The sequence below is a fragment of the Semicossyphus pulcher genome, unplaced genomic scaffold (assembly GCF_022749685.1).
Source record: "Semicossyphus pulcher isolate SPU_LCO1_2020_fin unplaced genomic scaffold, fSemPul1.0.p SCAF_10, whole genome shotgun sequence".
NCBI lineage: Eukaryota > Metazoa > Chordata > Actinopteri > Labriformes > Labridae > Semicossyphus > Semicossyphus pulcher.
In genome coordinates this window covers 3,396,613-3,423,083 of record NW_027211604.1, presented here as the reverse complement: position 1 = coordinate 3,423,083, position 26,471 = coordinate 3,396,613, and the positions used below count along the sequence as shown (strand labels likewise).

The 26,471-nt window shown below is 43.0% G+C and overlaps 1 protein-coding gene across 2 annotated transcripts; it reads right to left on the bottom strand.

Moving 5' to 3' along the window:
- Positions 1-441: 441 nt before the first annotated feature.
- Positions 442-26,229, bottom strand: slco2b1 (solute carrier organic anion transporter family, member 2B1). 2 transcript variants are annotated; one of them, XM_069668159.1, is made up of 15 exons: positions 26,145-26,229; positions 22,924-23,037; positions 21,957-22,094; positions 21,462-21,624; positions 19,600-19,824; positions 18,357-18,455; positions 13,459-13,589; positions 8,501-8,588; positions 8,089-8,253; positions 7,782-7,971; positions 6,916-7,060; positions 5,094-5,254; positions 2,972-3,036; positions 2,572-2,692; positions 442-2,137 (listed from the first exon to the last, which is right to left on the bottom strand). In XM_069668159.1, exons 2-15 carry the CDS (start codon positions 23,008-23,010, stop codon positions 1,942-1,944), a joined length of 1,974 nt encoding a protein of 657 aa, XP_069524260.1. In that variant the 5' UTR covers positions 23,011-23,037; positions 26,145-26,229; the 3' UTR covers positions 442-1,941. The 2 variants fall into 2 exon arrangements, with proteins under 2 accessions (XP_069524260.1, XP_069524270.1); XM_069668169.1 differs by having other exon boundaries at positions 6,916-7,057.
- Between the last annotated feature and the right edge of the window lie 242 nt (positions 26,230-26,471).

Here is a 26,471-nt window from a genome sequence, read left to right as displayed (position 1 = left end):
TAGCTGCTCTGTGATGCCGTGTATAGGCCACGTTTCCTCTTCAGAAACAAGGAACGATATTTTAGCCCTAAAAGGCTTCTGGGGGTTGTATTTAGCCAGAGGACTTTGCAGCGCTGAACATTCTGGTACATTCTGAACATAACTCGTACAAATAGCTGTCGCTCTTCATATTTAAGAAATCATTCCTTGGACTGACGTTTTTGTTTTCAGTCTCTCGTGTCTCATACTCAGAGTTCATCCTGTGGTCAGCTTTCAGACACATTTCCACTGAGACGAACGACTTCCTGGAAACACGAGCTGCTGCACACGAGCAACTTAAACTCTGCTGATGAATATCTTTGCTTGCACAGAAACAGACAGCTGGCTGTGTGACAATGTGAACAGGAGGGATATCGTTGATCGTGACAATAAACAATGTGGAGGAAAAGAAACATACTAAAGTTCATCTGTGTTCAGAGATTTATTAGCATTCACTCAGACTTATTTTCAGTTTTAAGGCTCAGTTTTAGATTTATAAAGTTTTATTAAAGTAAAAATCACACCAGCACTCACGTTCAGCTCAGGACGAGGAGCAAAGATCCAGAAACACTTCAGACTGAAGCGAATAAAGCTTATACACAAAACATGCCCATAGGTTTGTAGCTAGCCTGTAAGCTAGTTAGCTTCTCTTTTAGAAAACAATCCACACAGTTATATTTCAGTAAAAACAATAAGAATATAAAACAAAGGAACAAAACCAACAAACATCTGACCAAAAACAAATCATGTCGTTTGATTTCATGAAACAAATATTTTTGTTATTTATATTTAAAGATGCTGAAATCTTCAGGATAATACAAAAGTAAATTAATCTGTAAAAAAATCTTAAAAATATATATTTGTGATCATTTCAAAGTAAAAGCTCTGTTTTAATAATGTACAAAATTATAAAACACAAAGAAAAAAAAAAGTGCTTTTACTGCCGAGAAACAAAACATTTCACATTTTTGGTTCTGAAATAAGTCTGATTCTATAGAGGTCTATGAGAAAGTGCTCCTCCTCCTCTCCTGATGTATTCCCTCAGTAAACATGTTCTAATGAGTTTATGGTCTCAGTCTCTAGTTTCTTCTTCAACACAGCATGATGTTCATTTAGTCACTGATACTCCCATTTAGAGTCACACAGACCAGGAAGAGGGGAGGGGTTAGGGCGGGGCTACCTGTGATTGACAGGCTGCTACAGCAGTGAGCTAAAGAATAACTTGTTCTTTGCACTGAAAGACTCTGCGGAGTCGGTAAGTTTTTTGTACAAGTTGTACTTCGTTTAAAGCTAGCCAAGTTAGCAATCAATTAATCTCACAGTTAGAGTGAATTACACTATGCTAAAAGGCTAGCACTAGCATTAGCTAAGAACTTAGTGCTAGCAAGCCCCTCACTCCTCTCTAGCTCCGCCCTGTTGGTCACTCCTGGCCGAACAAACGTCCCTCTGAACAATAAAAACTTCTCCACAATGTTTAAAAGCTTTAGTAAGTAAGATTATTAATACAAGTTATGATCGACTGATATACTTTAATGACGATGGTTATAATAAATGAAGCCACCCAGCTGTATATAATGTGATTAACATGAGCTCCACCTTAATGAGCTGCAGCATTAAAGTGATATTATGTATTTTATTCAGCTCAATGACTTTTGTTTTTAATACGTTTGTTCTTTAACGTCACAATAAAGTGTGACCACACGGCGGCTTTGCATCTGTTACTGCAGCACCTCTCCCACCTCGGATGTGTCAGCAGAGCAGCTACAGGATCATACAGTTTGTGAGCCTGATTAACAGGCAGACTGCTCCTTTAAATGAGAGGAAGGAGAAACACTCGTCACACTCACAGCTTTGGCAGCTCTTTTTGAACCTTCTCTTCCTCCTTGTCCTGCCTCTCTCTCTCCGTCTGTGTGTTGTCTTTCTTCAGCTCTTGGTTCCCATCTGTTCTTTCTCTTTGGTCGCAGAGTTCTCGTGTGTTTTCTGCCCGTTCACCAGCTCGTACCCCCCCTTACAGCCCGGCTGGGGCTCCTGACCTGTGGCCCTCCTCCGCAGGACGACGATGGTCAGCAGGAAGCAGAGCAGCCCCCCACACACGAAGACCACCTGCAGCCCCAGAAACCTGCACACAGACACACAGACACTCATCATGTTTTTAAGTTTCATGTCTCCAACACTTCATCCAGTTTGTTCTTTTTGCTTCCTGAATTTTCAGTAAAAAAACTATCATCGCCAATTCTTCCTGCCCGTCGTCCGCCGTGTTTGTTTACTCTGAACTCTCGTTTGAGTGCCAGAGATTTTGTGAGATTTCCAGCTGTGCGAGTCGGACTCTGCTTGTTGGTGAATGAACCAGTTAGTGTGTGCTGTTTGGGTCAGATCGTTGCTCTCCACACACGACAGGAACAAACCTGTTCAACCTATCATTATGAATTGTCATGTTTGGACTTGCTCAACATCTGTTAAGATTTGAAAAACCTTTTAGTGTGGGCCAGGCTTCAGTCACCTGTAACAGGTGTAACGGAGCGTTCACAGGTAAAGGTCATGTAATCCTCTCACCTCTGTCTGAAGCGGTCCAGGTTGTAGTAGAGACAGGAAGTCTGCTTGCCGCACTTTCTGCCCCACAGGAGGCAGGTGGTGTCGATGACACTGCCGTACAACACCGGGCCGGGCATGAAGGCTACACACACACACACACACGGTGGATAAAGGAATGGTAGATGGTGTTCGATGGTTTAGAGGCAGTAGCTACATATTTACATCCCCTAGCTCGCAGGTTTAACAGTTTTGTAGCTAACAGAGCTAATGTTAGCATTCTCGTTCTTAGCTTAAGTAAAACAGGAGACGTTGAGACTCAACAGATCTAACATGAACGTAGAAAAAAACAATCAATCTGGAGAAGACTTATGAGTGAATACAACGTGTTGACGGATGCTGCTGCCTCGCTCAGGCGACTCACCGAGCACTCTGAACAGCATGTACTGAACTCCCACTGCGAACGACTTGTCCTCCGCGGGCACCGTCCTGCAGCACACACACAAACATCACAGACATGCTCAGTATGATGGCAGCTTCAGTGTGTGATGTCTGCTGCTCTCATTTGTGTGTGTGTGTGTGTGTGTGTGTGTGTGTGTGTGTGTGTGTTTGCTTTGATGAGGAGGACCGCTGATGATTGATGGATGATAACAGCAGTGATAAACATCGACAGCGTTTTGACTCTGCATTGCATTGTGTGTGTGTATGTGTGTGTGTGTGTGTGTGTGTGTTGACACGGTCAGCAGGTGGAGCTGCAGCTCGTGGAGGAGATGAAGGTATTTTAAAAACACAGTGCGCCAGAACTCATGACTCAGTCACAGTCACACAGCCTCTCAGGCTGCCTTCTTCTTCCAGAGGACACATTGTAACTTTGCGGTTGTTAATCTGCTTGTTATGATCAAATTAAAAAAGCTCCATATAATCAGAACTCCCCTCAGAGTCATGATTTTAAGTTTTCTTCAGTATCAAAGTGAAAGCTACATTTTGAGCGCTGCACATGTAGGACACAGAAAACAAAGCTCTTGTGTGGTTCACAACTGAATTCCCAAAACTCATGGCAACATTTCACTTCCTGTTTACATTCTTTTATTATTATGGGAGCAGCAAAACTCAAAGCATGATTACCACCACATAGAAACATCGACCTGTCAATACTTGAAGCAACCTTTAAATCTGACAGTAAAGTTCACTGTTTCAACTGAAGTCTAACATCTGGATGAAGACTGAGAGCTTGGGGACACAAATGATCCGACGGCCTGCGACAGCTGGCTGCTCGTCACTCTGATAGAATGAGGAATGCGTGAGGCAGCAGCTGAGGATCACGTGGCGGACGGGAGAAGGAGGAACTTATTTCCGATAGATCTTTAAGGCTGAAGTAAAAAACAACCTGAAGTGAAGAACTGAAAGGCTCTAAGCTTCTCTTTCTGCCTCTCTTCTTTCGTCCAGAATCATTTCCAGATTCTTTTCTCTTGTCCAACACTTTCCTGGAGCTCTCTCACCACCATCTGGATCTTAGTTTAGCGTCCTGCAGCTCTTGGCAGCTCCTCCACAATGAAACAACATGTGTGTTAGCCTGCATGGGGACTTTTTATGTGTAATTCTGGTGGTTAAGAGTTTATACGTCTGTTTCCAAGAAGGTAAATCTAATGAAATTTAATGTAGAAAAATCTGCAACATGTCAATTATCCTAAAATTCCTTCTAAAGCTACCTGTGGGACAGCCGGTCTGCTGTCCATCATTTTTGATTTGTTCCTTTGTAGTCTTCAGTCGTAGCGTCAGTTAGGATCACAGACTGTATAAATAATTAACATAGCCACCGTGATGTCAACCACTGCCTTCGTAAGGCCTCGACTTTTGTATTTTGGTCACGGCCATCTTGGTTTTCCGGACCCAGAAGTGACCATATTTGGACGAGAGGGTGGAGCTGTAGGGGTTAGCAAACGTCATCTGTGGTCATAGCTGACCCACCCAACACAAATAAGCAAAGAAAACAGTTGGACTGTGACTGAGTGTAAGAACAGCGTGTGAGACGTGTTGGACGGTCTGTTCGTCCAATAAAGCGCACACACAGATTATCTGTCTGATATTTACATGAACAAATCTCCAAAAGGCTCCAACAGCACAAACATGGCCCAGAGGTTACGTTCAGTGACTGAGTTAGCTGAGGGGACACCTAGCAGACAGCTAGCAGCTACCAGCTGTCACTCAAAGAGGTCACGCCCCTAATGCTGCATCACTGTAAGCCTTAATATAATGTAAACAGGTGAGCTGTATAAAGATTCTCCCCGTACAGTTGTCATGAAGAGAGAAATGAGCTATAGAGACCCAAAGTGTTTTTTGTACCAGGCTGTAAACATGTTTATTTCTGCTGTAAAGTTTAACATGGGGCTCTATGGGGACTGACTCACTGCTGGAGACAGCCTCAAGTGGACACCAGAGGAACTGCACTTTTTAGGCCTGGAGGTTGGCGCTTGATCAGGATGCAGTGTGTCAGTCTAAAATTTCGTCCCAACTTTGAACTAACTAAATGTTTGATTGTTTGTTACCTGAGGATCATCATGTATGACGGCGTCTGCGAGAAGGAGGCGACGAAGCTGGTGAGGCCGAGCAGAGCCATGAATGGGAGGAGGAGGTGGGAGCATCCGCTGCCGCAGGTCCCGGGGGAGGCGTAGCCGAGACCCCCGACGCACCGACAGTCGGTGTAGTTCTGCAAACACACACACACACACACACACACACACACACACACACACACACTTTTAGGTTCGAGGCAGAGTTTTTGTTTGTGTTCTTGTGTTGCTTCTGAACTGTTTAATGGCCGAAGACAAAACAAACCAACAGATGGAGGCAGCAGTGGAAATCTTAATGACTGTTTTAAACAATGGAGTCTCCTCTGGAGTAAACATGATGTCACTTCCTGCACATCTGGCTGGTCTGGACACTTTTACTTTTGTTTTCAGGTTGGCAGATATGAAAACAGGATCGTGTTTTTGACACACCAAAATGACTTTTCAGTGTCACTTCGGACTAAAAGTTTTTATGTTCTAATCATTTTCTATTTTTAACTTTTAAACTTTGATTTCTGTGTCAACAAAAGCACCAATCAGAGGACACCTCTCCAAGCGCTTTGGTTTCTGGACAGGGTTGCCATGTCAGGTTTGTTTCTGTAAAAATAAAAGTATAATATTCTTGTTCTTTAAGTGAAAGAGTTACTGTCAACATGAGAGCAAAGTAAGATCAATACGATGTGGAATATATCGTAGATACTCTAGATGACTTCAGGACCCACTGCTTTGCTTTAACCTCCATTAGGCCACATTTATTTTCCACATCTGCAGCAGAGTGTTTACAGCTCCTTGCTGCTCTGTGTAACATGCTCATGTCATTTTACAATCACAGTAAAACAGCAGTTTGAGCATCTCAAGCGTCTGAACGTGGACGTCCTGCAGGCATAAACAACAATACTACACGGCATATCTTTCACACCTGACCTTACGGTCGGGTTGTATAGATGCTGAGAAGAGAGTTTAAAGGGTTAAACTGTATAATAGCACGTTAGTCAGAGTGAGGCTGAATGTGGGTGGGGTATAATTATGAAAGGGATTTGATTGACTCAACAGGGATTTGATTTATTACCTCGAGTGGGCGGGGCTTAGTGACCTCAGACAACCAGGTTAGGAAAACAGAGTGCAGAAAAGCTGCTGCATTTTGGTGTGTCCGCCCACAAGAAGACCACCGTGGTTAGGAGTGCTATAATATTCATGGACGTGATATAATATCTGTCAAAGCCTCAAATCTATCTTTTACTCAACTACAAATTTGTGGTACTTTTTCTGAACCATGAGAGAAACATCGTATGTTTTACAGGACAGCTGCAGTTTGTTTCTGAGAACTTTCCTCTCAGTCTCTGATGCCCCTCAGATCTATCTAGTGACCTGTCTGAGGGGCCCGACCCCTATGTTTGGAACCACTGATACTTGAACTGCATGAAGCTGAGAATACTGCAGTACTTGTTTCTTGTGAACTCTCCTCCTGCTTCCTGCAGCTTTCTGACTAACTGAGTCTTTAACGTGTGATTTAATGTTGTCTGTTTTCACTCAAGACCACTGACACATAAATAGTTGTTGGGTGAAACGTTGGAATGCAAATCAGTGAAGACACAGGGAGTGATTGTGGGAGAGGTGGTGAGAAGAAGAGTGGGAATAGAGCCAAAGAGGAGTAGAGTCTGCAGCTGTTAATCAAAAAGAACTTTCACCAGAAGAGAAGATTGACGTCATCCAGTTTACTAAGAAAGACACGCACTCAGACAGCAAAGGGATGTGCTCTCTGTTACACAATGATTTAAAGTATTGATTTAAAAATACTTACAGTGGCTTTTTTGTTGGTATCTGTCTCTATGCTGTTACAGCCAGCGTGGCAGGGGGACCTGAACTCTACACCATCTGAGCCACAGACCGGGTTAAAGGCCTCCTGAGGACACCGACAGCCAGCGCTGCACGACAACGCACCACTGCTGAAAACAGAAGAACATGAAGTAAAAGTTTGTTTTAAAGAGTTGTTGTTATAAAACCTTTCAGAGCTGGAGCAGGCTCTGACATACGAAGAAACCCAGAAATTAGTTCACTCTCAGTGGTTGTTAGTGTTCAAACACCCCTTCATGTCCATAGTACGATGAGTAACTTGTGATATTAGTTCCCTGTTGGTGATCAAATTAGTTCCCTGTCCATAGTGAAACTGGTTCCCTGTTGGTGATGAAATCTGTCTCCTGTTTTTGGTGAAATGAGATCCCTGACATAATGAACTAAGTTCCCTGTACCTGGTGGAGTGTCTCCCCTGTCTATGTTGAAATTAATTCCCTGTTAGTATGAAACTAGATCCCTGTCTCCAGTGCAATTACTTCACTGTTGGGTCTTAACATTAGTTCCCTGTCCATAGTGGAATTAGTTCCCTTCTCACAGGAATGGTTTGATCTTCTGCAGTCCACATGTCAAAGCGTCCTTGGACAAGATAACGGACCCACTTCAACATGAGGAATTAATAATTGTTAGCGGTGAAATAAATGTTCTTTACGTGATTAACTGTTATCTGTGAAATCAGTTTCCTGTCTGTAGTGATATGAGTCAGATGTCTACAGTGAAATTAGTGGTGAATCAGTTTAATCTCAGAGGTGTGATTAGTCCCTCAGGCCTGTGTAGCCTGTGGACGTGGTGCGAGTAAACTGATGGTGCAGCTACCTTGGAGGAAAGATTTCGGCGACCTTCTGTGTTGGACAGCCAATGAGCAACAGCGGCGAAGCAAAGAACAAGCCGAGCAGGATGGCTCCTGTGCACAACTTGCTGGCACTGCTGACCGAAAGATTCAACCTCCGCATCAAAGCTCCACCCAGGACGGTGCCCAGCACGGCCAGCGGGATACAAACTCCACCTGGAAGGAAGAAATCAGGAAGACTTCAGTTTAATACCTCTGTACTTGCTACAAGACATACAATACATTCATGCACATTACTGGAGATGAAACCCCACAGACAGTTTGCACTCTCACCTATCATCATGGTGGAAAAGGAGACGGTCTGGCTGAACTGTCTTTCAATGAACTTGGCCATAAATGTGGCGAGGCCGGCCAACAGCGCTGCCAGGTTGACCTGCGCCAGAACCACCAGCAGGTAGATGGGGCTGCGCAAAGTCCGCAGGGCGATCTGAGGAAAACCTGAAGGACAGTGGTGGACAGCAAAGGTGAGGAGGTCAGATGGATGCAGACATGTAACCTTATGGAAGAAGAGAAGCTGCTCCTGAAGGGGTCGTTGGTGACTCAACTCAATTATTGTTACTTTAGTGAACTGACTTTAAACTTAAGCTGGGTTCAATTTCTCAACTGATGATGAAATGAGAGTCTTGTGGCCCCTTCACTGCTGCCTCATCAGACAGGAAGCAGCAGAGGAAAAGAGGACTCTTACTTTTAAGGAACTGAAGGAGAGAGAGTTCCTGGAGCGGGTTTGTCTGCTGCTTGCTGTCCGGTCTGGACTCGACATCGTCTGCGTCGTCCTGGACAAATATGGAAGAAAAACATCACATGCTGGACTTAAGCAAGTCCCCCTTCCTCACCCCCCCAGTCTGCAGACCGTGCTTCCTTTAGCGAGTCTGCTGAGACCCTGCATGCTACAGAGGTTTACACTGACAGCCCTCTGAATGCCATGCAAGTGCTGTTAACAGATCATAACACATAGCACGCTCTGCATACTACAGTCCAGAGAGCACTGTGGTTGAGAGCAAGTTAGTCATGGAACAAGGATTTGTTTATAAGTGTAAAATCCTCCAAACATCCACACAGCTTGTTTTGACATGAGACATGGGACAGAAGTAATCGCAGGTACATAACGGGAATTTGTAATCACATAGCTGGAGTCCCGACATGGTGGTCTGAGCTGGTCCTCTTTTCAAGATCTGAACTGCTGATAGTTTCTCATCAACATATTTAGACATGGCCAGGAGCAGCGCCTGCAGCTGAAGCTCTCGATTTATCAGCTGATCTACATTCCAGCGCTAACCTGAAGATAAGCTTGGAATGAAGATCGACTCAGGAGTTTTCTTGCCAGCTTGTTTGGACTGCGGCTTAGTTACAGCTGCTAATAAGTACTAATCAATGCCTTTAATGCCTTAAACCTGCATTCTTTCTAATGTGCAGCAGGGGGCGGCTCAGTCTGATCCTATAGAAGTCTATGAGAAAATGCTCCTCCTCTTCTCCTGATTTAGTCCCTCAGTAAACATGTTCCTAATGAGTTTATGGTCTCAGTCTCTAGTTTCAAGTCTTCTTCAACACAGCATGATGTTCATTTAGTCACTGATGCTCCCATTGAGAGTAACACAGACCAGGAAGAGGGGAGGGTTTAGGGCGGGGCTACCTGTGATTGACAAGTCGCTACCACAGCGACCTGAAAAATGTCTTGTTTAGCGTCAGTTGTACTAAAAGACACTCTGAGGAGTCGGCAACATTTAGTTAGGTTGTTTTTAGCTAGCTAACATTAGCATCCAAATTACACATACATTAATAACCGAGCTAGCACTAGCATTAGCTGATAACCCCTCACTTCTCTCCGGCTCCACCCTCTCATCCATATATGGTCACTTCAGGCTCCAGAAACACAAGATGATGACATCACAGTTCTCACATCCACATCTCATATTCGGTCTGTGGTTTACTCGACCCACCAACACCAGAGGGTGCTAACGACTCTCAGTGATACTAGGTCAACAGCACAGGTTATCGAGTCTCCCTTGATTACACATCTATTAGCACACTAATGAACTACAGAGGCTTATATTTGTAGCTTCGCCCACCAGTCGGTTTAGACCTGAAGAAGCCTTTCAGATGAGAGGTGCACACTGTGGGGGTCTCACCACTACATTAGGATTAAAACCTGTTGGGGGGTCTCTGATGGCGAACGCTGATGATCTCTAAAAACAAACAGTTATCAGACAGTTCACGATGAAGCTGCAATGTCTCCATGAGCAGAAGAGAAACATGTTGCAGTCTGTGGAGGAGTGCGGGCCACCTGTCACAATAAAATCAGTTCTCAGAGATATAACGCGATCAGTGCCAGCATGTTGCTCAACATGGAGCTGCAACTGATATCACTGAGTTCACATACGCACAAACACACACAGCAGCCAAAGTACACCGGGCCACAGTCCAACTTGGTGACACCCAACCACAGCTACTTTCGATTTGAAATCATTTCACGAGAGTTGATTTGTTCAGGGAGGATGAAAAACAGAAAAGTACTCAAACTGAATATTTAAAGGCTTCATTCAGATAAGAACACGGTGTCGTAAAACGAAAGCAAGTAAACCTGATTTAGCCCCAAACCCACACAGAGCCCTCTCTCATCCTGTCCAGTGTAGTTCTTTAAATCACAACAGAAAGGGGAGCATTAGAACAAGCTGGCAAAGTCAGATCGAGTTTCTCCCTGTGAAGAAGTCCTTCAGCGCTCTGAGAGAGAACTCGCTAAGAGACGTTTGTTTGAAACGTTTTCTCTTCTGTTGTATTTTTGCATATTTTAAACATGAAGCGTTTACTTTGTGGAGAAATGAATCAAAAGTGACACCAGGGAAAAGTCTCTGGGTGAAATAACTCGAAGTATATCTTCAGATTGTCACACAAACAGTTCATGCCTCGAATGTTGGTTAAAGTCTTTCACAATTATGTGGATCTGAGTTTATGTGACACCAAGTTTCATCTCAAGAGAGGAGATTCGCCCGATGATGTGAAGGCCTGTCAGCACTGAAGTTCTCCTGGAGTCCAAATGTTGCCACAGTTTTTATTTAAAGTGAAGAAAAGTGCTTTTTGTGTCTCACAGGCTGACAAAGCTTTTATTTTTACTCCTCACAACTCTGCATCATGACGGAGTTATTCGGCACCCCTTCGACCCGTTCATTGTACATAAATCACAGTAAAATCTATGTGTAAGATCTGGTTCTGCCATTTTATGTTTGTATCCTTTTGTTTGTTTACTGTGGAAATATTACAAACATAGCATCAACACAATGATCACTTGAAGACTTGAACTTGCTGTCAATCAACACTCACACTCTCACATTCGGAGACATCCTTCGTGTGAGGGGGGGCACTGTGTCAAGTATGTGCTGTTTGAAATACAAAGTGCTGAAGTTTGTCTGCAGCTCTGTTACAGACTGGAAGTGTGTTGTGCAACAGCTGGAACGCTTCATTAATCTGAACTCTCTTAAACTGAGTGTCTGAGTCACACGGCCTGACACCGATTCCTGTCAGCACTCGCCGAGTTCACAGGAAGTCAGTGGAAGAACTGTGTTTATATTCTGCATCCTGTCAATCTTAATTATCTTTGCCAACTTTAATATTATTGTTTAGGTATTTGATGTCGTTTGTTGCACGGTTTCACCACCCTGACTGAATTAACCCCTTACAGGCCGCACCAACACGCTGTTTGCTGTCCATTTGGATCATGCATAATGTCAATATAACACAGGTTATAATAAAGGTCAGAGGTTAAGGCTGATATCTGATATCTGGACCAGCTGTAGGTCATGATGCTGCTGCAATCAGGCCCTGAGGAGATTCTAGTTTGCATAATGCTCTTAATAAAAATGATAATAGGAAGATCATAAGTGACGAATCTGACATCACCTGTAGGCTGTAAAGATTTTAGGGATGTGAAGCAAGAAATTCTGAAAAGTGAAATAATCTGCTCACAAAAATCAGAAAAACAACTTCGAGACTGTTCAGAAATATTTGGCTCTCGATCAAAATGTTTTGTGTGTTTATTAATCAAAATGATGGAAAACATGCTCTGATATCTGATATATTAATTTACAACCCACGATCAATACTTATTATTAGGTTTATAGACTTACATAATGTTTTAGTGAATCATTTAAAGAAATGACATCACAATACTGACAGACTCAGTCTTCACAGCTCCTTCATAAAGTCTGTGGTGTTATACTGTAACATAAAGATACGTACAGCGCTCCCTGTGACCTCCTTTGAACCTGAACTGATTTCTGAGGTCAGCAGAGACGAGCCGGAGACATGAACTTGTTATCACACTGTTGTTTATTAACACACCGTCGCTCATGTGTTTGTGAACTCCTGATTAAGGATTAAGTATTCTCTCTCTTTGCTCTGTGTTTGTTCTCCACCACCTCCTAAATACACCACACAGTTCACCAGCATGTGTCTAACTGTGTCGGTCTGCTGTACGGCGGCTTTAAAAGAGCTGCTAGCTGCACATTTATATTGTCCATGATTCTAATGTTGTTTATTTTTCTTTAAAGATAAGCCAAACCTCTCAGGCTTATTTCCTGCTGTTCATTTCCAAACCTCCTTGAAAGCTCTTCCTCCTCCTCTCGTTTCTGCTCCCTGAACACAGGTATGTAATCATTTATGTGTCAGAGTGATAAAGAGAGGCTGGCATCAAGATGAATTAAGCAATAAAAACATAAAACACTTGGGTAAGAGTTCACAACTTCTAATGATTAGTTCCGACACTGTGAGACAAGCCGTGAAATCTGCTGTCGTGTTAGAGTACAGTTCATGTCATGTTAAAGGTGTAATTGTGTCAAAGAAACTTTCTGAACGTGAAATGTCTGAGTCCCCTTTAAACTATTTTAAAAAGTGCATAAAAACTAAACAAACATTGATGCCTCCCATCAGTCACCTCACCGAACAGTCTGCGTCACGTCAACGATGTTAACGGAGAAGAAAGAAGTTTAAGGGGACCTGAAGGTACTTTGAAACAGATTACAGGGCAAATCGACATGACCGAGCCATCGAGACCACATGAACCTTAAAGGTTAGCTGGTCGTCATCATGACGCCCAGGTTCAGGGCAGACTTAGTGGGTATGAGTTCAGTTTGTCCGAGCTGGATGTTGATCTGTGGTTGCATAGAGGGGCTGGCTGGGATGACAAGGAGCTATCAGCAAAGCATGATGAGATCCGAGCCGAAGCTGTAGTGTCGTCTGGTGGGAATGACAGGAAGAGCTGGGTATCGTCTGCATAGCAACAGAATGAGAAACCATAGGAGCGAATGACTGCGCCAAGTGAGGTAGTATATATTGAGAAGGGAAGGGGACTGAGCATTGACCCTTGAGGCACCCCTGTGGATAAGCTGTGGGGTTTGGACTCTAAAGATCTCCCTGAGAGGTAGGACATGTGTGGAGCCATATCTCACTGGAAGTGTTTGTTGTGTGTTATTTCTTAAAATGAAATGTAAAAGTAGTTTTTATCAAGGCAACAACTCCATTAAAAAATACACAGTGTGACCTTTGAGCACATGCAGGAGCCCACCTGGTCAATGAAGATCTTCTGACCGTAGTGAGGACCATTCACAGCAGCCTGTTTCAGGTTTTAGATCAGGTGGGACGGTTTGTGCTCACCTCTTTGGGCATTTCTCTGGGGAAGAAGAGGTAAGGCAGCGCAGTGAGGAAGAGGAGGCAGGACGCCACCAGGAAGCCGAGCCACCAGGCTCCCACCCAGCGCAGGTCCTTATGGTTCAACTCGATCTGGTCTGAAAGCACAGGAGAGTCATGAAACACAAACTGAAGTCAGAAGCGTGAGAAAGTTTCACTTTCACCAACTGTGATGAACTTTACTTGTGCATCACATTTCATGCATCAAATTCAGTGCAGAGTAAAATAATGAGAGTTTGTTGCCAAAGATCACAAAAGCTCAGTCATGATCTCGACACTCAGGACTCACAGGTTAGTCTGCAGGGCTTAAAGCTGTCAGATCCTCTACAGCATCAAGGCTCTCTAAGACTCTTTGAGCCCTTAATGCTTACTGTCTCTATTTCTGCAAGCCAAGGAAGCATTAAATACAGCTGTAGGTAAAATAGGGTGCATATTAGCTGTACTAAGCAGTACATAAAAACAGATTTAAGAAATAAAATCAGAAACATGAAAGCTATATTACAGAAATTCTTCTTTTTCGTGACATTTTGATAATTTATTTTGTCTTCACAAAAACAAATATATATTTAAAGTAGCTGGTTTTAGGCGTCTTTGTAGTGAAAATAAAACATGTTAAATAAAAAGTCCCAAACCCATAATTGATAACTTCATATGTTGTGATGTTTCCTTTCAAATTAAATATCAATATATGGAATAAAATATCAGCTTTTTTAACTATATATGGTAAATTTAGGAAACTTCTCAAGAATAACGGGAAACTTCAAAATAATGTTCTAACGCATTTAACGCTGCCTCCGATAAACAAACGTAAACGACATCCAGTCCAGTTTTATTCATACAGCACATTTAAAAACAACAGATGACCAAAGTGCTGCACAATCAAACACGAAACATAAAAAAAACATGCAATAAAACACTAAGACCAATGTGAAAACAACAGGACAATACAAATGGAAAAAGCTTTATGGGCTAAGAAGTTTATTTATCATATTTTGTTTTGTTTTGTGATTTGATGTCACAGTTTAAGGTTTCATCAGGTTACAGGAAGTACCTACAGGAAGTACCTATCAAATATCCTCGGCTACACAGAGTCGTCTACGAAGCCCAGAGAGAACGACATGAACGACAGCATTTCACACCTAAAACAGTTGCACCTGCACATGTACAAAACACCAATATGCAGCTGTTCACTTGCTGCATTTGAAGAGCAATCCACAGACGTACCGTTTAATGTTTTACTGCCAGAACAGACAAAGAAAGCAGCAATTCTTCCTAATTCTTTCTCCTCCTAAACAATGAATTGATTATATCTGCTCTAGTTCAAACATTTAACAGTTGTTCTTTGTCTCTGCATGGACCTCAGAGTCAGTCTGCAGAGAAGCTTAATATGCCAATAAAATAAAACAAGACTCTAACTGTTCATGAGTCACATAACAGCAGCAATAAGTAACTGGTTTAGCAGTAAAATACTGGTTTATAATGAGGATAAGGACTAGCTGAGCGACTCAATAATCCTGCAATCCTTAAGGTACACAAACATGCTCATACACACACACACACACACACACACACACACACACACACAGGAAAATGTATGAGACAAAAGAAGTCCTGTACATACAACCCCAACCTTTTAAACATACATATTACACACGCATGTTTAAGCACATACAAAGTCTTTTCGTGCACACGTACACACAACATGATGTAAACACACACACATTCTTGCACAATCACCTCCTCTCTACACTTACACGCCCGCACAGTAAAAGGAAAAAGGTATTTGTTTGAACAAGCCTCTACAGAAAGCCATGCTCCATTAACCTCAGAGACATCGAACCACCGACGTGTGAGTTTTATTCAACAACAACAAAGTGACAGTCAAGTCCTGGATCAGATTCAGATTTTCTGCTGGTCCTGCAAAGATAGCTAACATGCTAATCATCTTATTTCCATAAAAAACAAGGTTTATTCTGTCGGCTAACTCTCACAAATACAAGACGTCATTATCTTTCCTGTTCAGTTTGAAACGGTAAAAATCACATAACCCCCCCGCAGCACTACAATGCCGCTTATAATTTATCTGGACAATGATTCTGCCCATTAGCTATCGATCACTCCCGCGCTGTATGTTAGGGAGAGGCGTCAGGCTGTAGCTGCAAAGACCTTGGATGTAACAAATTGAGTAAATGTGTATCAAAACAGTTCTTTGTCCCGTTTCAAACGTTGCATCAGCATTGTTTGCCCCTGAGTAAAATACATTTCTAAAGGCTTCGTCACATTTCTAAAGGCTTCGTCACATCAGACTGCGAGCAAGTTGTAGAGAACATTGTGTTTCACTCAGTCTGAACAGTGACAGTCGAGTGCTGCTGTTTCCCACGAGGGAAAGGAGGTCAGCAGGGTGTGAAGTTACCTTTTGGATTAGTGAAACCTGTTAAACAAACTCTGAGAGGTCTCTGAACCAGTGAGGCAATGCTAAGGCTTAAAACCAAACCAACCTGCAGCCTGAAGGAACGAGGTCAATCTATCACCTCTCTGATGTTTGTTTGTAAAACTGAAACCAAACTGAGTCGGTCTGATTTCTAGGTGTTATTAATTCATGTTATATTTAATTTTTATTGTTTTACTGCTTTAAGTTGCCTTGTTTTCAAGCTCTGTCCTGAGAAGAGGTTTAATTCCAAACAAGACTCTACAAGAATACATGTTGTATATTTTTACATGGGGCTTATTATCTTTATTCGAGTGTTTGGTCCTTCAGTTTTGGAGCATGACTTATTGATTTCACGTCCAGATTGTGTCATGTTTTTCCTCCCTAGTGTCCCTGCTTGCACTTACATTCACCTGCTTGTGCTCAGACTGTCTGCTTGGACTTGGATACTTTATTGATTGCGCAGATGTTTTGCGCTCCAGCTGTGCGCTCCTAAGCACAGGAAATCTGTGCACAGACTAAATGTGAGGTCAAGCACAGAGTTTGAGCACGGTGCAAATCTAAGTGCAAGCAGACACAATTTGAGTGTGACGGCAGGTTTTTCATGGAAAAGCATGAAAATCTGAACCTGAGAGGAATTTTATGCTCTCAAGACTGAAGAAAGAAGCAGCAGTTTTAAGCAGCAACTGTGTCAATTAAAATTAAATCTTTTAGCTACTTGTTTTAGTGTTATAGTTGGGTTTGTTTGAAGTGGGGTTGTATAAGATACTTATCAATAGTAAGTGTACTACATACAGTGGATGCCGATCAGCACGGCCCCTGTGTTTGGAAATTGGCTGGCACGGAAGCTAGGTTATATGCTGCTGATAGGTGTTGCGCCTGGAGTGTGGATGTTTACATTTAGCAGAGCTAGCCACCGCTCAGTAAGTGTCTCATACAACCCCACTCTAAACAAACCCAACTATCCCCTTCATTTGTTTGTTGACTCAACAGGAAGCAGCTTGTGTTTGATGTGACTGCAGGTGCCGGTGTTTCAGAGTCCTGATATTGGCACACCTGCTCACTAAAACACTTTTTGATTGATTGATTATAACTGTTTAGTTGCCAGTCTTGACATGAATCTGGATTTTTTTCTCATTAATTTATGAAAAACAGTAATTAGACGTTTCACAGGAAGACACTCCCCTCTGAGAAAAAAGTCACACGACCTTCACTAAACTAATTCATGGAGGCGGCCTGAATAAAGAAAACCTTTTCAACACCCAGTGTGAACTGTGTTAAAGGGCCATTATGTTGCTTTTACAACCTGGGCCACATTTATTCTTTTCATATTTCAGGGTCTAAATGATGAAACGTACAGTTTAAAAACTACTCTACTCTTCAGAATGCTTCAGCTGGCAGCACAAAATAACTCCTCCTTGGTGATAATTACCAGGTAAATATATTCACTAAAAGTTCTTGTTGTTTCCACTGACAGGCTCAGATTGTTATTCTAAGTGTGTGACAACATTACAGAAAGGATCCCTACAGAGATAGACCTTTTTGTTACAGAGGAAGATGATTGTTTTAACCACAAACAGACGTTACATCGCTCTCTGCAAACACACCAGACTCCATTCATAAAAACACTGATTTTACTACTCACATCACAGAAGCTGCTGGTCTACTGCTTCTTGTTTATTTGTGTTATTGTGTGTTACAAAAATTTAGTTGGATCAGAATTCATCATTTATAACACCAAAGTCTCACAATTACACAAACAAACTAACCAATCGAGGCAGCAGAAGAAACGAGACTTCTGTGTTCTGTGAGCTAAAATCAGTGTTTTTATGAATGGAGTCTGGTGTGTTTGCAGAGAGCGACGTAACGTCTGTTTATGGTTAAAACAATCATCTTCCTCTGTAACAAAAAGGTCTATCTCTGTAGGGATCTCTGTCGGCTGAAGCAATCTACTGGAGGAATTCCAAAAGTTGTACCTGGATTAGTCATTCAAAACACACAATATGTAAAAAAGTTCAGCCTAGGTTTAAAAACACCAGAAGTGCCCGGTAAGCTGACTAAAAATGCCAAATAAATCAGATGTCGGATGACTTTACACCCAATGTACAAAAAGGTTAAGTGAGTTAAATCCTCTCTGAGCTTCTGTGTGTCACATTACATCTGAATAAACATGTTCTTTCTTTGTTGCTTTAACTCCGTCTCAGTGATTTGTCTTCTTCTGCAACCGCCCTCTGCTCTCATTTAATATCTGCAGAGGAAATGACCAACATTTATCAGCTTTTCTCTGTTTTCACTTCACACTTAGACAAACTGAACTCCGACTAAATATAAGTGTGCGCCATTTACAGGAAATCCTCCCCCTCCTTTTAAAAATAAGACAGGAGGATTGTACAGCGTCTCAGTCCAGCTGGGAGTCATCAGCGCCGTGTCTCCTCACCTTTAGTTAACGTGTTAAAGTCGACGTAGAAGCGCAGCATGAGGGATCCGGTGATGAAGCCGAAGGCCGGGCCGATGGAGGTCACAGCGAGGAGGATCCCTGAAAACACGATAAGAGAAGCTTCAGAACAACAGATAAATAAAAGGATAACAAGGTTGAAACAAGGTTGTTAACGTTAAAAACCTGTTAGAGTACAAGAACACCTCAGTGTGGCTCGTGTTCCTCAGACTGCTTCAAGGGAACACATGAGAACAGGTTTGTTACGTAAGCACATGCCAGGCTGCAGTGACCCTGCAGGACCTACACACACTGCACGGAGGCTGCAGAGTTACTGACACGAGCCTGTTAATGTGGAAATAAAACAGACCTGCCCACACTTTGTCTTCACGTCTGTCTGTCACATGTTGTCAGATGTCTTCTGACAGAGCAGAGCTTCTTTCTGCTCCTCACATCGTTTGATTTCTCATGTTTGTGTTGATAATAATTCATGCTCTGTGCGGTCATTAAGACCAGGGAGGAGTTACGTCATTACATCTGTTATGTAACAGTGGGAGGTCAAAGAGGCAGGAAGTGTGTGAGGAGCAGGAAGTACAAACATGAACTACTTTTGTCTTTAAAGAGTTTTTAAACATATTTTTACTCAAACAGTGTCTGAATGTGTTCATCCTGCAGCAGTGAAACAGGCTGTAATGGCTGCAACATAGCCCTTGATGGGTCAAAGGTCGTCCACTAAAAGTTCTTGTTGTTTCCACTGACAGGCTCAGATTGTTATTCTCAGCGTGTGACGACATCATGATTTTTGTGTTGTTCTTTGTGTTTTTACTCTTCACTGGAACTTTTCATGGTCAGACTTTTCCTGGTAATAATAAGAGTCATTTTGTGCGGCAGACTGAAACAATCTACGATCGTAAACTATGTTAAATAGGGCCCAGGCTTAAAATACCATAATATACTGTGAGAATCTGGATCCCAAAGGATTGCACGCACACACACACCCCGGATACACCAGTTTCCAGCTGTGAGTGGTTCCAGTTGTTCCAGTAACGGTTATAAACACTCCGTCTCTTTGCAGCGGGCAATGTGACTCAGTGTAAAGAGGTATGTGTTGTTCCACACCTGGTGGATGTTCTCTTCAGATCTCTGTCATGTTTATGTTTTACTCTCTTGGTGGAAACTTTGAATCTGCCTCACTTCACATCACTGATCAGGACCAGCCTGTATAATGAATCCTCTGTGGGCGTACCGAGGTACAGCGGTGAGTTCTTCTTGCTGGCGTAGTCGTCGATGTAGGAGATGCCGAAGGGCTGGATGGGGACGGCTCCGATACCCAGAAGCAGCTGACCCAGCAGCAGCATAGGATACACCACCTTCTGGGCGGGGCTCTCCTGCTTGCTGCAGCTCTGATTGGAAGATGAGGTGGTGAGGGTGCTCTCTGATTGGCAGAGGCTGGAGCTGTTATCACCGGAGGCTGTTTGGAAACACAGGAGAAGGAGTTCAACACATAAACATAAACCCAGAACCACATGAAAGTTTATCAACCTCCAAATGTCTCATGAGCCCAAAATCACGTCTTAATCACTGGTGTGCAAAATATCTGAAGTCTGTCCTGAGGTTGCTCACAAACGTAAGTAGTGTATCATAAGCAGTGTTGGGGGTAACACGTTACAAAGTAATCCATTAGAGTACTCCGATTATTTATTTGTTCTAACGAGTAACGTAACGTGTTACTTTTACAAGTCAAGTAATCCGTTAGGAAAAAAAAGGTGTATTTCTCTTTTCCTTTTGTCTCCACATAAAACAGAAACTCCCTCAAGCTCTGTTTCTGTTTCTCTCCTCCTTCTTGGCAGGTAGCTGCGTACCAGCAGAAGGTAAACACAGTTGTATCAGTGCCCATGTGTAGCTAGCTAACTCAGCTAGCGAGCTGTCAGAGAGGACAGCGTTTACTTTGTGTAAATATTCACATTATTGTGCATGTTTGGGTGAAAGGGACGAGAACAACATGACGGTGAAATGTAAGCTGTGTCTGAAGTGCTCGTCAGCTGTGAAGAGCTCGACTTCAAACGTGAAGAAGCATCTGCAACTAAACACAGCTCCACAACACTGGTGGGACTAAGAGCCTGTGTTGTGTTGTTCTCATGGAAACAGCTGTGCCTAATACTGTATGCCTCTGCCCAGCTCACTGTCAGACTAATAATTAAGAGCTGTAAAGGTTATACTGCGTCTGTGAGTCCTGTTATCAGGCTGCACGCCCTCCTGACGATATAACACACATGTGGAACGAGTCACAAAAGGGTTTAATTTTTGGTAACACAAAAGTGATCTAACACGTTACTCTTCTCAGGAGGTAACGCTGTAGTTAGTTAGTTACTTTTAAAAGGAACGTTTGGGGTTTTCTGGAGCCAGAAGGGACCATTTCTGGACAAGAGAGTGGATGCTAACTGCTACATCTCTATTCCCTAGCCCCGCCCTAAACCCTCCCCTCTTCCTGGTCTGTGTGACTCTCAGTGGGAGCATCAGTGACTAAATGAACATCATGCTGTGTTGAAGAAGACTTGAAAATGTTTACTGAGGGAATAAAGCAGGAGAGCAGGAGGAGCATTCTAGGACATAAGAAAGATGCAGGTTTAAGACGCTTCCTGTTTGAAACCAAGAGGCTACGTAAACTTCTCATATACAGTCTGTGTGTAAAGTTAAAGTATATTCATTCACTACAGAGTGTACAACTTTTCACCTCCTTTTAGTGCTGTATGAAAAGTCAGAGTCACCAGTGTTCTTGAGGTTCATCGTGTGGGCCTGCATGTCTGAGCCACATCTTAATCCATCTGACTTGTTGTTTAGGGATCAGATCCAGAGGTTGAGAAATACTTTCACAGAGGCCCTTTGGGACAATGAAACTGGATCTGTTTGTGTGTTTCTCAATGATTTACCAAATTAATATGTTGTGTCAGGGTAAGGGAAAGCAGTGCTTATGTTTTAGGCTAAGGGTTAGCCTCCAGGAAATGAAAGTAAGTTAATGTAAAGTCCACTGAAGTGATGGAAACAGGACTGTGTGTGTGTGTGTGTGTTTGTGTGTGTGTGTGTGTGTGTGTGTGTGTTGGATCTTACAGCCGATGCTGCCCGTGTAGTCGTACTCTCCGCTCAGGAAGTGCGGCATGGCCATCAGCAGCGACGCCAGGCAGGCCAGCAGAGCGCCGCCGCCGATGAACCGCGGCCGGTGGACTCGACTCCCGAAGAAACTCACAAACACGATGAGGACAGTGTTCCCCACCTGTTTGGTGTTTGGGAGCAGAGGTATGTCAGGTGTGTGCTGCTGTCCGTCCACATCAAAGTTTAAGGTTCAGATTTTTCATTAGATTTTAGAATAAACACAGAAACACATCGCTCTGTGAAGTTTGCAAGAACACAAGACAAAAGATCAAACGATCCGGCAGGTATTTTTTTGGGGAATTGGAGCAGATTTGGAAAATAATTTCTGTCAATTATTAGGAAGAATTGGGATATGAATTCTTGGTAATTACAATCAAAGAAAAGACTTGCTGAAGTCTGAATGCAAACATCTGATGCAGAAGTGAAAGACAGAACAAAGCGTCTCGCACTGACCTCGTTGAAAGAAGCCAGGAGCCCAGACTTCTGGCTGGAGAGGCCGTAGCGTCTCTCGATGGTGGAGATGGAGCTCTTCATGTAGCCCGACACCAACAGCTGCGCCAGCTGCAGCAGACTGTGGCAGAGAACGAAGAACTGCAGAGAGGAGGAGAAGAAGAGGGAGAGGAGGAGAATGGAGAGAAAGCACATTTAAAGCAAAGCAGTGAGACAGAACAAACAAACAACACAACAGGCGCTGTTCAGGACGAGGGGCCTTGACCGAGGAATAGCAGTCACCTCTAAGTGTAAGGTTAGAACGGGGGGCTGCCAGGAGGCCGGATTGGAAGCTGGTGAAGAGAGGCTAGAACTCTTCCCGGAACCAGTCAGAGCCTGGCTGCAGCATTTCGGACCAGCTGCAGGCGGGACAGGGACGACTGGCTGATCCCAGTACACAGGGAGTTACAGTAATCATCTGAGTCACTGAAGGAGAAACTGGACCCAACATGGCTGTAGGTTTGGCTCTCTGCAGGCGTGATGCTCTTTGTGTTCCTGGTAAATAGATCAACTGTGCATTGACCAAACTCCTGATGACACGTGAGTATGGAGGGCAATCCAGAAAGAACCAAAACAGAATGTGAAATATTGAGCGATTTACGACTGAGCTCCTCGGAGTAATGTGACACGGCCTGTAGAGGAAATGTTTACTGAGACCTCACAGAACAATTCCAGGATGAACTTCAGGAAGTGAAGTTTTTCCTCAAACCTGCTGCAGGTTTCTGCAACAAAACACGAGGAGGGCCGAGTCCCGGTGATTACAGCTTGTGTTTCGAAGTTATATGTCGAAAAATCTTTAAACTTCACTGTAATTTCTGAGGAAGGATTGGAACCACTGCTGCTCTGCTGCTGTCACAGAGGGCTGCAACATTTATACGACATATAAACCAGGTTGAGATCATCAAACTCTGGATGTGACACAGAAACAGACCTTGATGCTGTTGAAGGGACTCTGGCGCCGTGTGGGAGGTCGTGACCCTGCTGGGTTACAGGTCACGGCTGGGTCATTTGCCCCCATGATTAAATTTTCACCACAGAACGAAACCTGCAAAATACAAACACACAGTCAGTCACCAGTTAAACCCAACTGTCCGTACTGTTCAGCACACACCGTGAAATTAAAGAGAATCTTACTGGAAGTCAAACTGGTCGTCATGTACTGCTGCTGTCACTCAGTAACTTTTATAACATAAAGGCCTCAACATGACTTCAGCTCACAGACACAGAGCTGCAGAGTTTCTGCTCGTTTCACACCATTAGTCGTCCTGTCTAAACACTGCAGTTTCCAGAATCTCTGAGAGCATAAAGGACGTGCGAGCATGCGTTGTATGTTTGCACAAAGAGTGAGGTCGATAAGGTGAGAGCGAAAGCTGCTGACTGGAACGAGGACAAGACGATAACAACGAGGGCTACAGCTGGTACAACTAAAACACAGACACATTTTTGAGAGCATTAGTAATCATAATTTTGCTATCATGTAATTTGTCTTTCCCTCTAATCAAGAGGCGGAGCTAAATATGTGCAGTTTTCCCAGAAAGAACAGGACAGATACCTGCTAGCTGTTGGACGGTCTGCAGATTGTATGTCTGATGTTTACATGAACAAATCTCCAAAAGGCTCCAACAGCACACATACGGCCCAGAGGTTACGTTCAGTGACTGAGTTAGCTGAGGGCCTAATGCTGACGCCCCTAATGCTGCATCACTTTAAGCCTTAATATAATGTAAACAGGTGAGCTGTATAAAGATTCTCCCCGTACAGTTGTCATGAAGAGAGAAATGAGCTATAGAGACCCAAACTGTTTTTTGTACCAGGCTGTAAACATGTTTATTTCTGCTGTAAAGTTTAACATGGGGCTCTATGGGGACTGACTGGAGGCAGCCTCAAGTGGACACCAGAGGAACTGCAGCTTTGACTATTGGGTTTTAGATAGATACTATTAATCCAATATTATCTGAATAGTGGACTAACCAGCTAACATTGCCTGCTAGCAAATACATTAGAGGCTTTTATCGTGAAGGACAGACAGAACTGTAACTTTTTAAGGCACCCGAAAAAAACAGTGAAAAACAAAAAGAGAAACAAGGACAGAAAATGTGGAGCATAAACCTCAGAGGAGGAGGAAGGAAGAGGTTTCTTATCAGCTGAGGAATGTCAACAAAATAAAGTAAATAAAATATTTTATCTGAGGCCAATTCAAAACAGTCTGATCCCTCCTCACTGAGCGACAGCAGAGGGTCAGAGCTGAACACTGTTGCCTGTCAGAACACTTCTGCCTCTGAAAGTTTTGAGTGCAAATGTAAAATTAGCAACAGATGATGTCATTGGTCGCAGTATAACCAAAATGAAGTCATGTGCCGACCCCGTCCTACCAAACCAAAGATCCAGCTTCCTGTTCCTTCCTCGTGACACTATCAGAATAATTAACACGTCTCTGTAATGAGGTACTTTCCCTTCAGCTTTTTCTGAAACCTCGGCTAACGAAGCCTGATCTATACACTCGTGTCCTTTCTAATTGCAGCACTATCTCTGATCTTCATTTCTTCCATGTTTATGAGAAGATTGTACTCACTATTTCACCCAATACCAATAATTAACAAGATAAATTACATGGTTATTGGTCCGACCATGGCGCTGGAACCTGAGATCATTGGAGAACATCGGATACAGTTGATTATTTAAATGTATTGCCTTGGGAAGCGGTTGGGACTCTTAGAGGGTGCTCACTGTTTTGCTCATACTTGGTCTGATAGAAACCTTCTTGTTCGTTTATGTAACTCTGTATGAATCGGCATTCCTCAGGGAAGCATTTTAGGTCCTCTAATTTTCTCCTTCTGTATGTTCTCTTTTGGTATTGGTCAGAACAATGTCCAAAATAACTGCTGATAATATACAACTATACATCTCTTTCTCACCAGACAGAGGTCCTTAAATGGTCTTTTTTCCTGTTTGGAGAATATCAACCTTTAGATGGAAATCACTTTGGAACTTGTAACTTAGAAAGCAGACCATCAGAGACTAGAAACACGTTCTCTAAGAATTCTGATATGATTTAACTCTCTGAATTCTATTTGTTATTTTAACGTCACGTTTTTTAATCTGAGGAATTTCGCCAAAATTTGATAATTTTGCCTCCGATTGATGCTCAAAAGTTGTCGCATGCTTTCATTACCAGTTTCTTGACTCTTCTCGCAACTATTTTCAAATTTAAAGTGATTTAAACTATCTGAAGAAAGGAGGCCATGTTTCCCATCAGATTTCATCACTTCACTGGCTACCTTTTCATGTGGTACAAATGAAATAATTGGACGGGCTTATTAAAGGCCAGAGACAGCGACAGATGCTTAAACAATACAACAATATACTACTTCTAAAATAAGATGCCTACCCCAGCTTTGATTGTTTTGCTCCTAATAAGTGAAAACATTTGCTGTGCTCAAAGACTTTTCTTAATTTCGTCATTTCAGTATTTTTATTTCTTTAATTATTTAATAAACTTCAGTCGAGCGGCGTCTGGTGGCCATCACAGGACCTGCAGTGTGGTCTGTGGTCAGCCTCGATGCTGTGAAAGTATTTACTATGCTGATGGAAACTTGACCCGCTTGTGTAAGTCACTCTGCTGTTTGGACGCTAAACAGATGCTTTCTGTGATCAGTGAGCACGTCTGCGGGCGCAGGATGAGTCTGACTTCTGCTGATCTCAGCTCAGTTTGGGGAAGCAGTTTCACAAACCATCTTTTTTTAATTTAGCTCCACGTGGTTACAGGTCATTAAGACAAACTGGGTCAGTGTTGCTCTAGAAAAGAAAGTGGACTTATTTAATACCAACCATGAGAGCACAAAATGTCTTGCAAACTTGATGCAGAATGTGTTTAAATCAGAAATAAGGCTGAATTAAAGTAGTGCAATGTAATCTCCAGCACATCAGCAGCTTTCATTCATGGATCAGAGCAGCAGAAGTGTCAGGATGTAACTCAGCAGGACAGTCAATAAAACAGACTCTGCATTTCAGGAGTTAAGTTTGGAGAACCAGAGACTCTGCTGCTTTAACAAACCAGCTGTAATGAAGCTGGTGGGTCCCATTCTAGTCCCAGTAAAGAGCCTGGACAGTCCCATTCAGAAGAGATAAAAAAAAAGGTTCATTCAGACTCACTGTGCAGCAGCAGGTCACCTCAGTCTCTCTGATCTTCTCTCGCAGTGTTTAATCAAACCATCCAGTCCTCCAAGCTCGGGCCTCACAGCGCAGGGAGGAGGAGTTGGAATTTGAACCCTCGGTGTAAAAAGGCAGGACTTGGATCTTGTAAAGAAAGGAGGAGCAGGAAGAGGAAGAGCGAGCCACAAGAAAATGTCAGACCCACGTGTATTCTCTTACAGCCTAGGAACCGAACAGGTTAGCTCAAGACAAAACAAAGCATGTTCGGTTCAGGGTTTGTGTGACACTTCGGACCCCCCACAGAGAAATACCACATGTGTTACATAC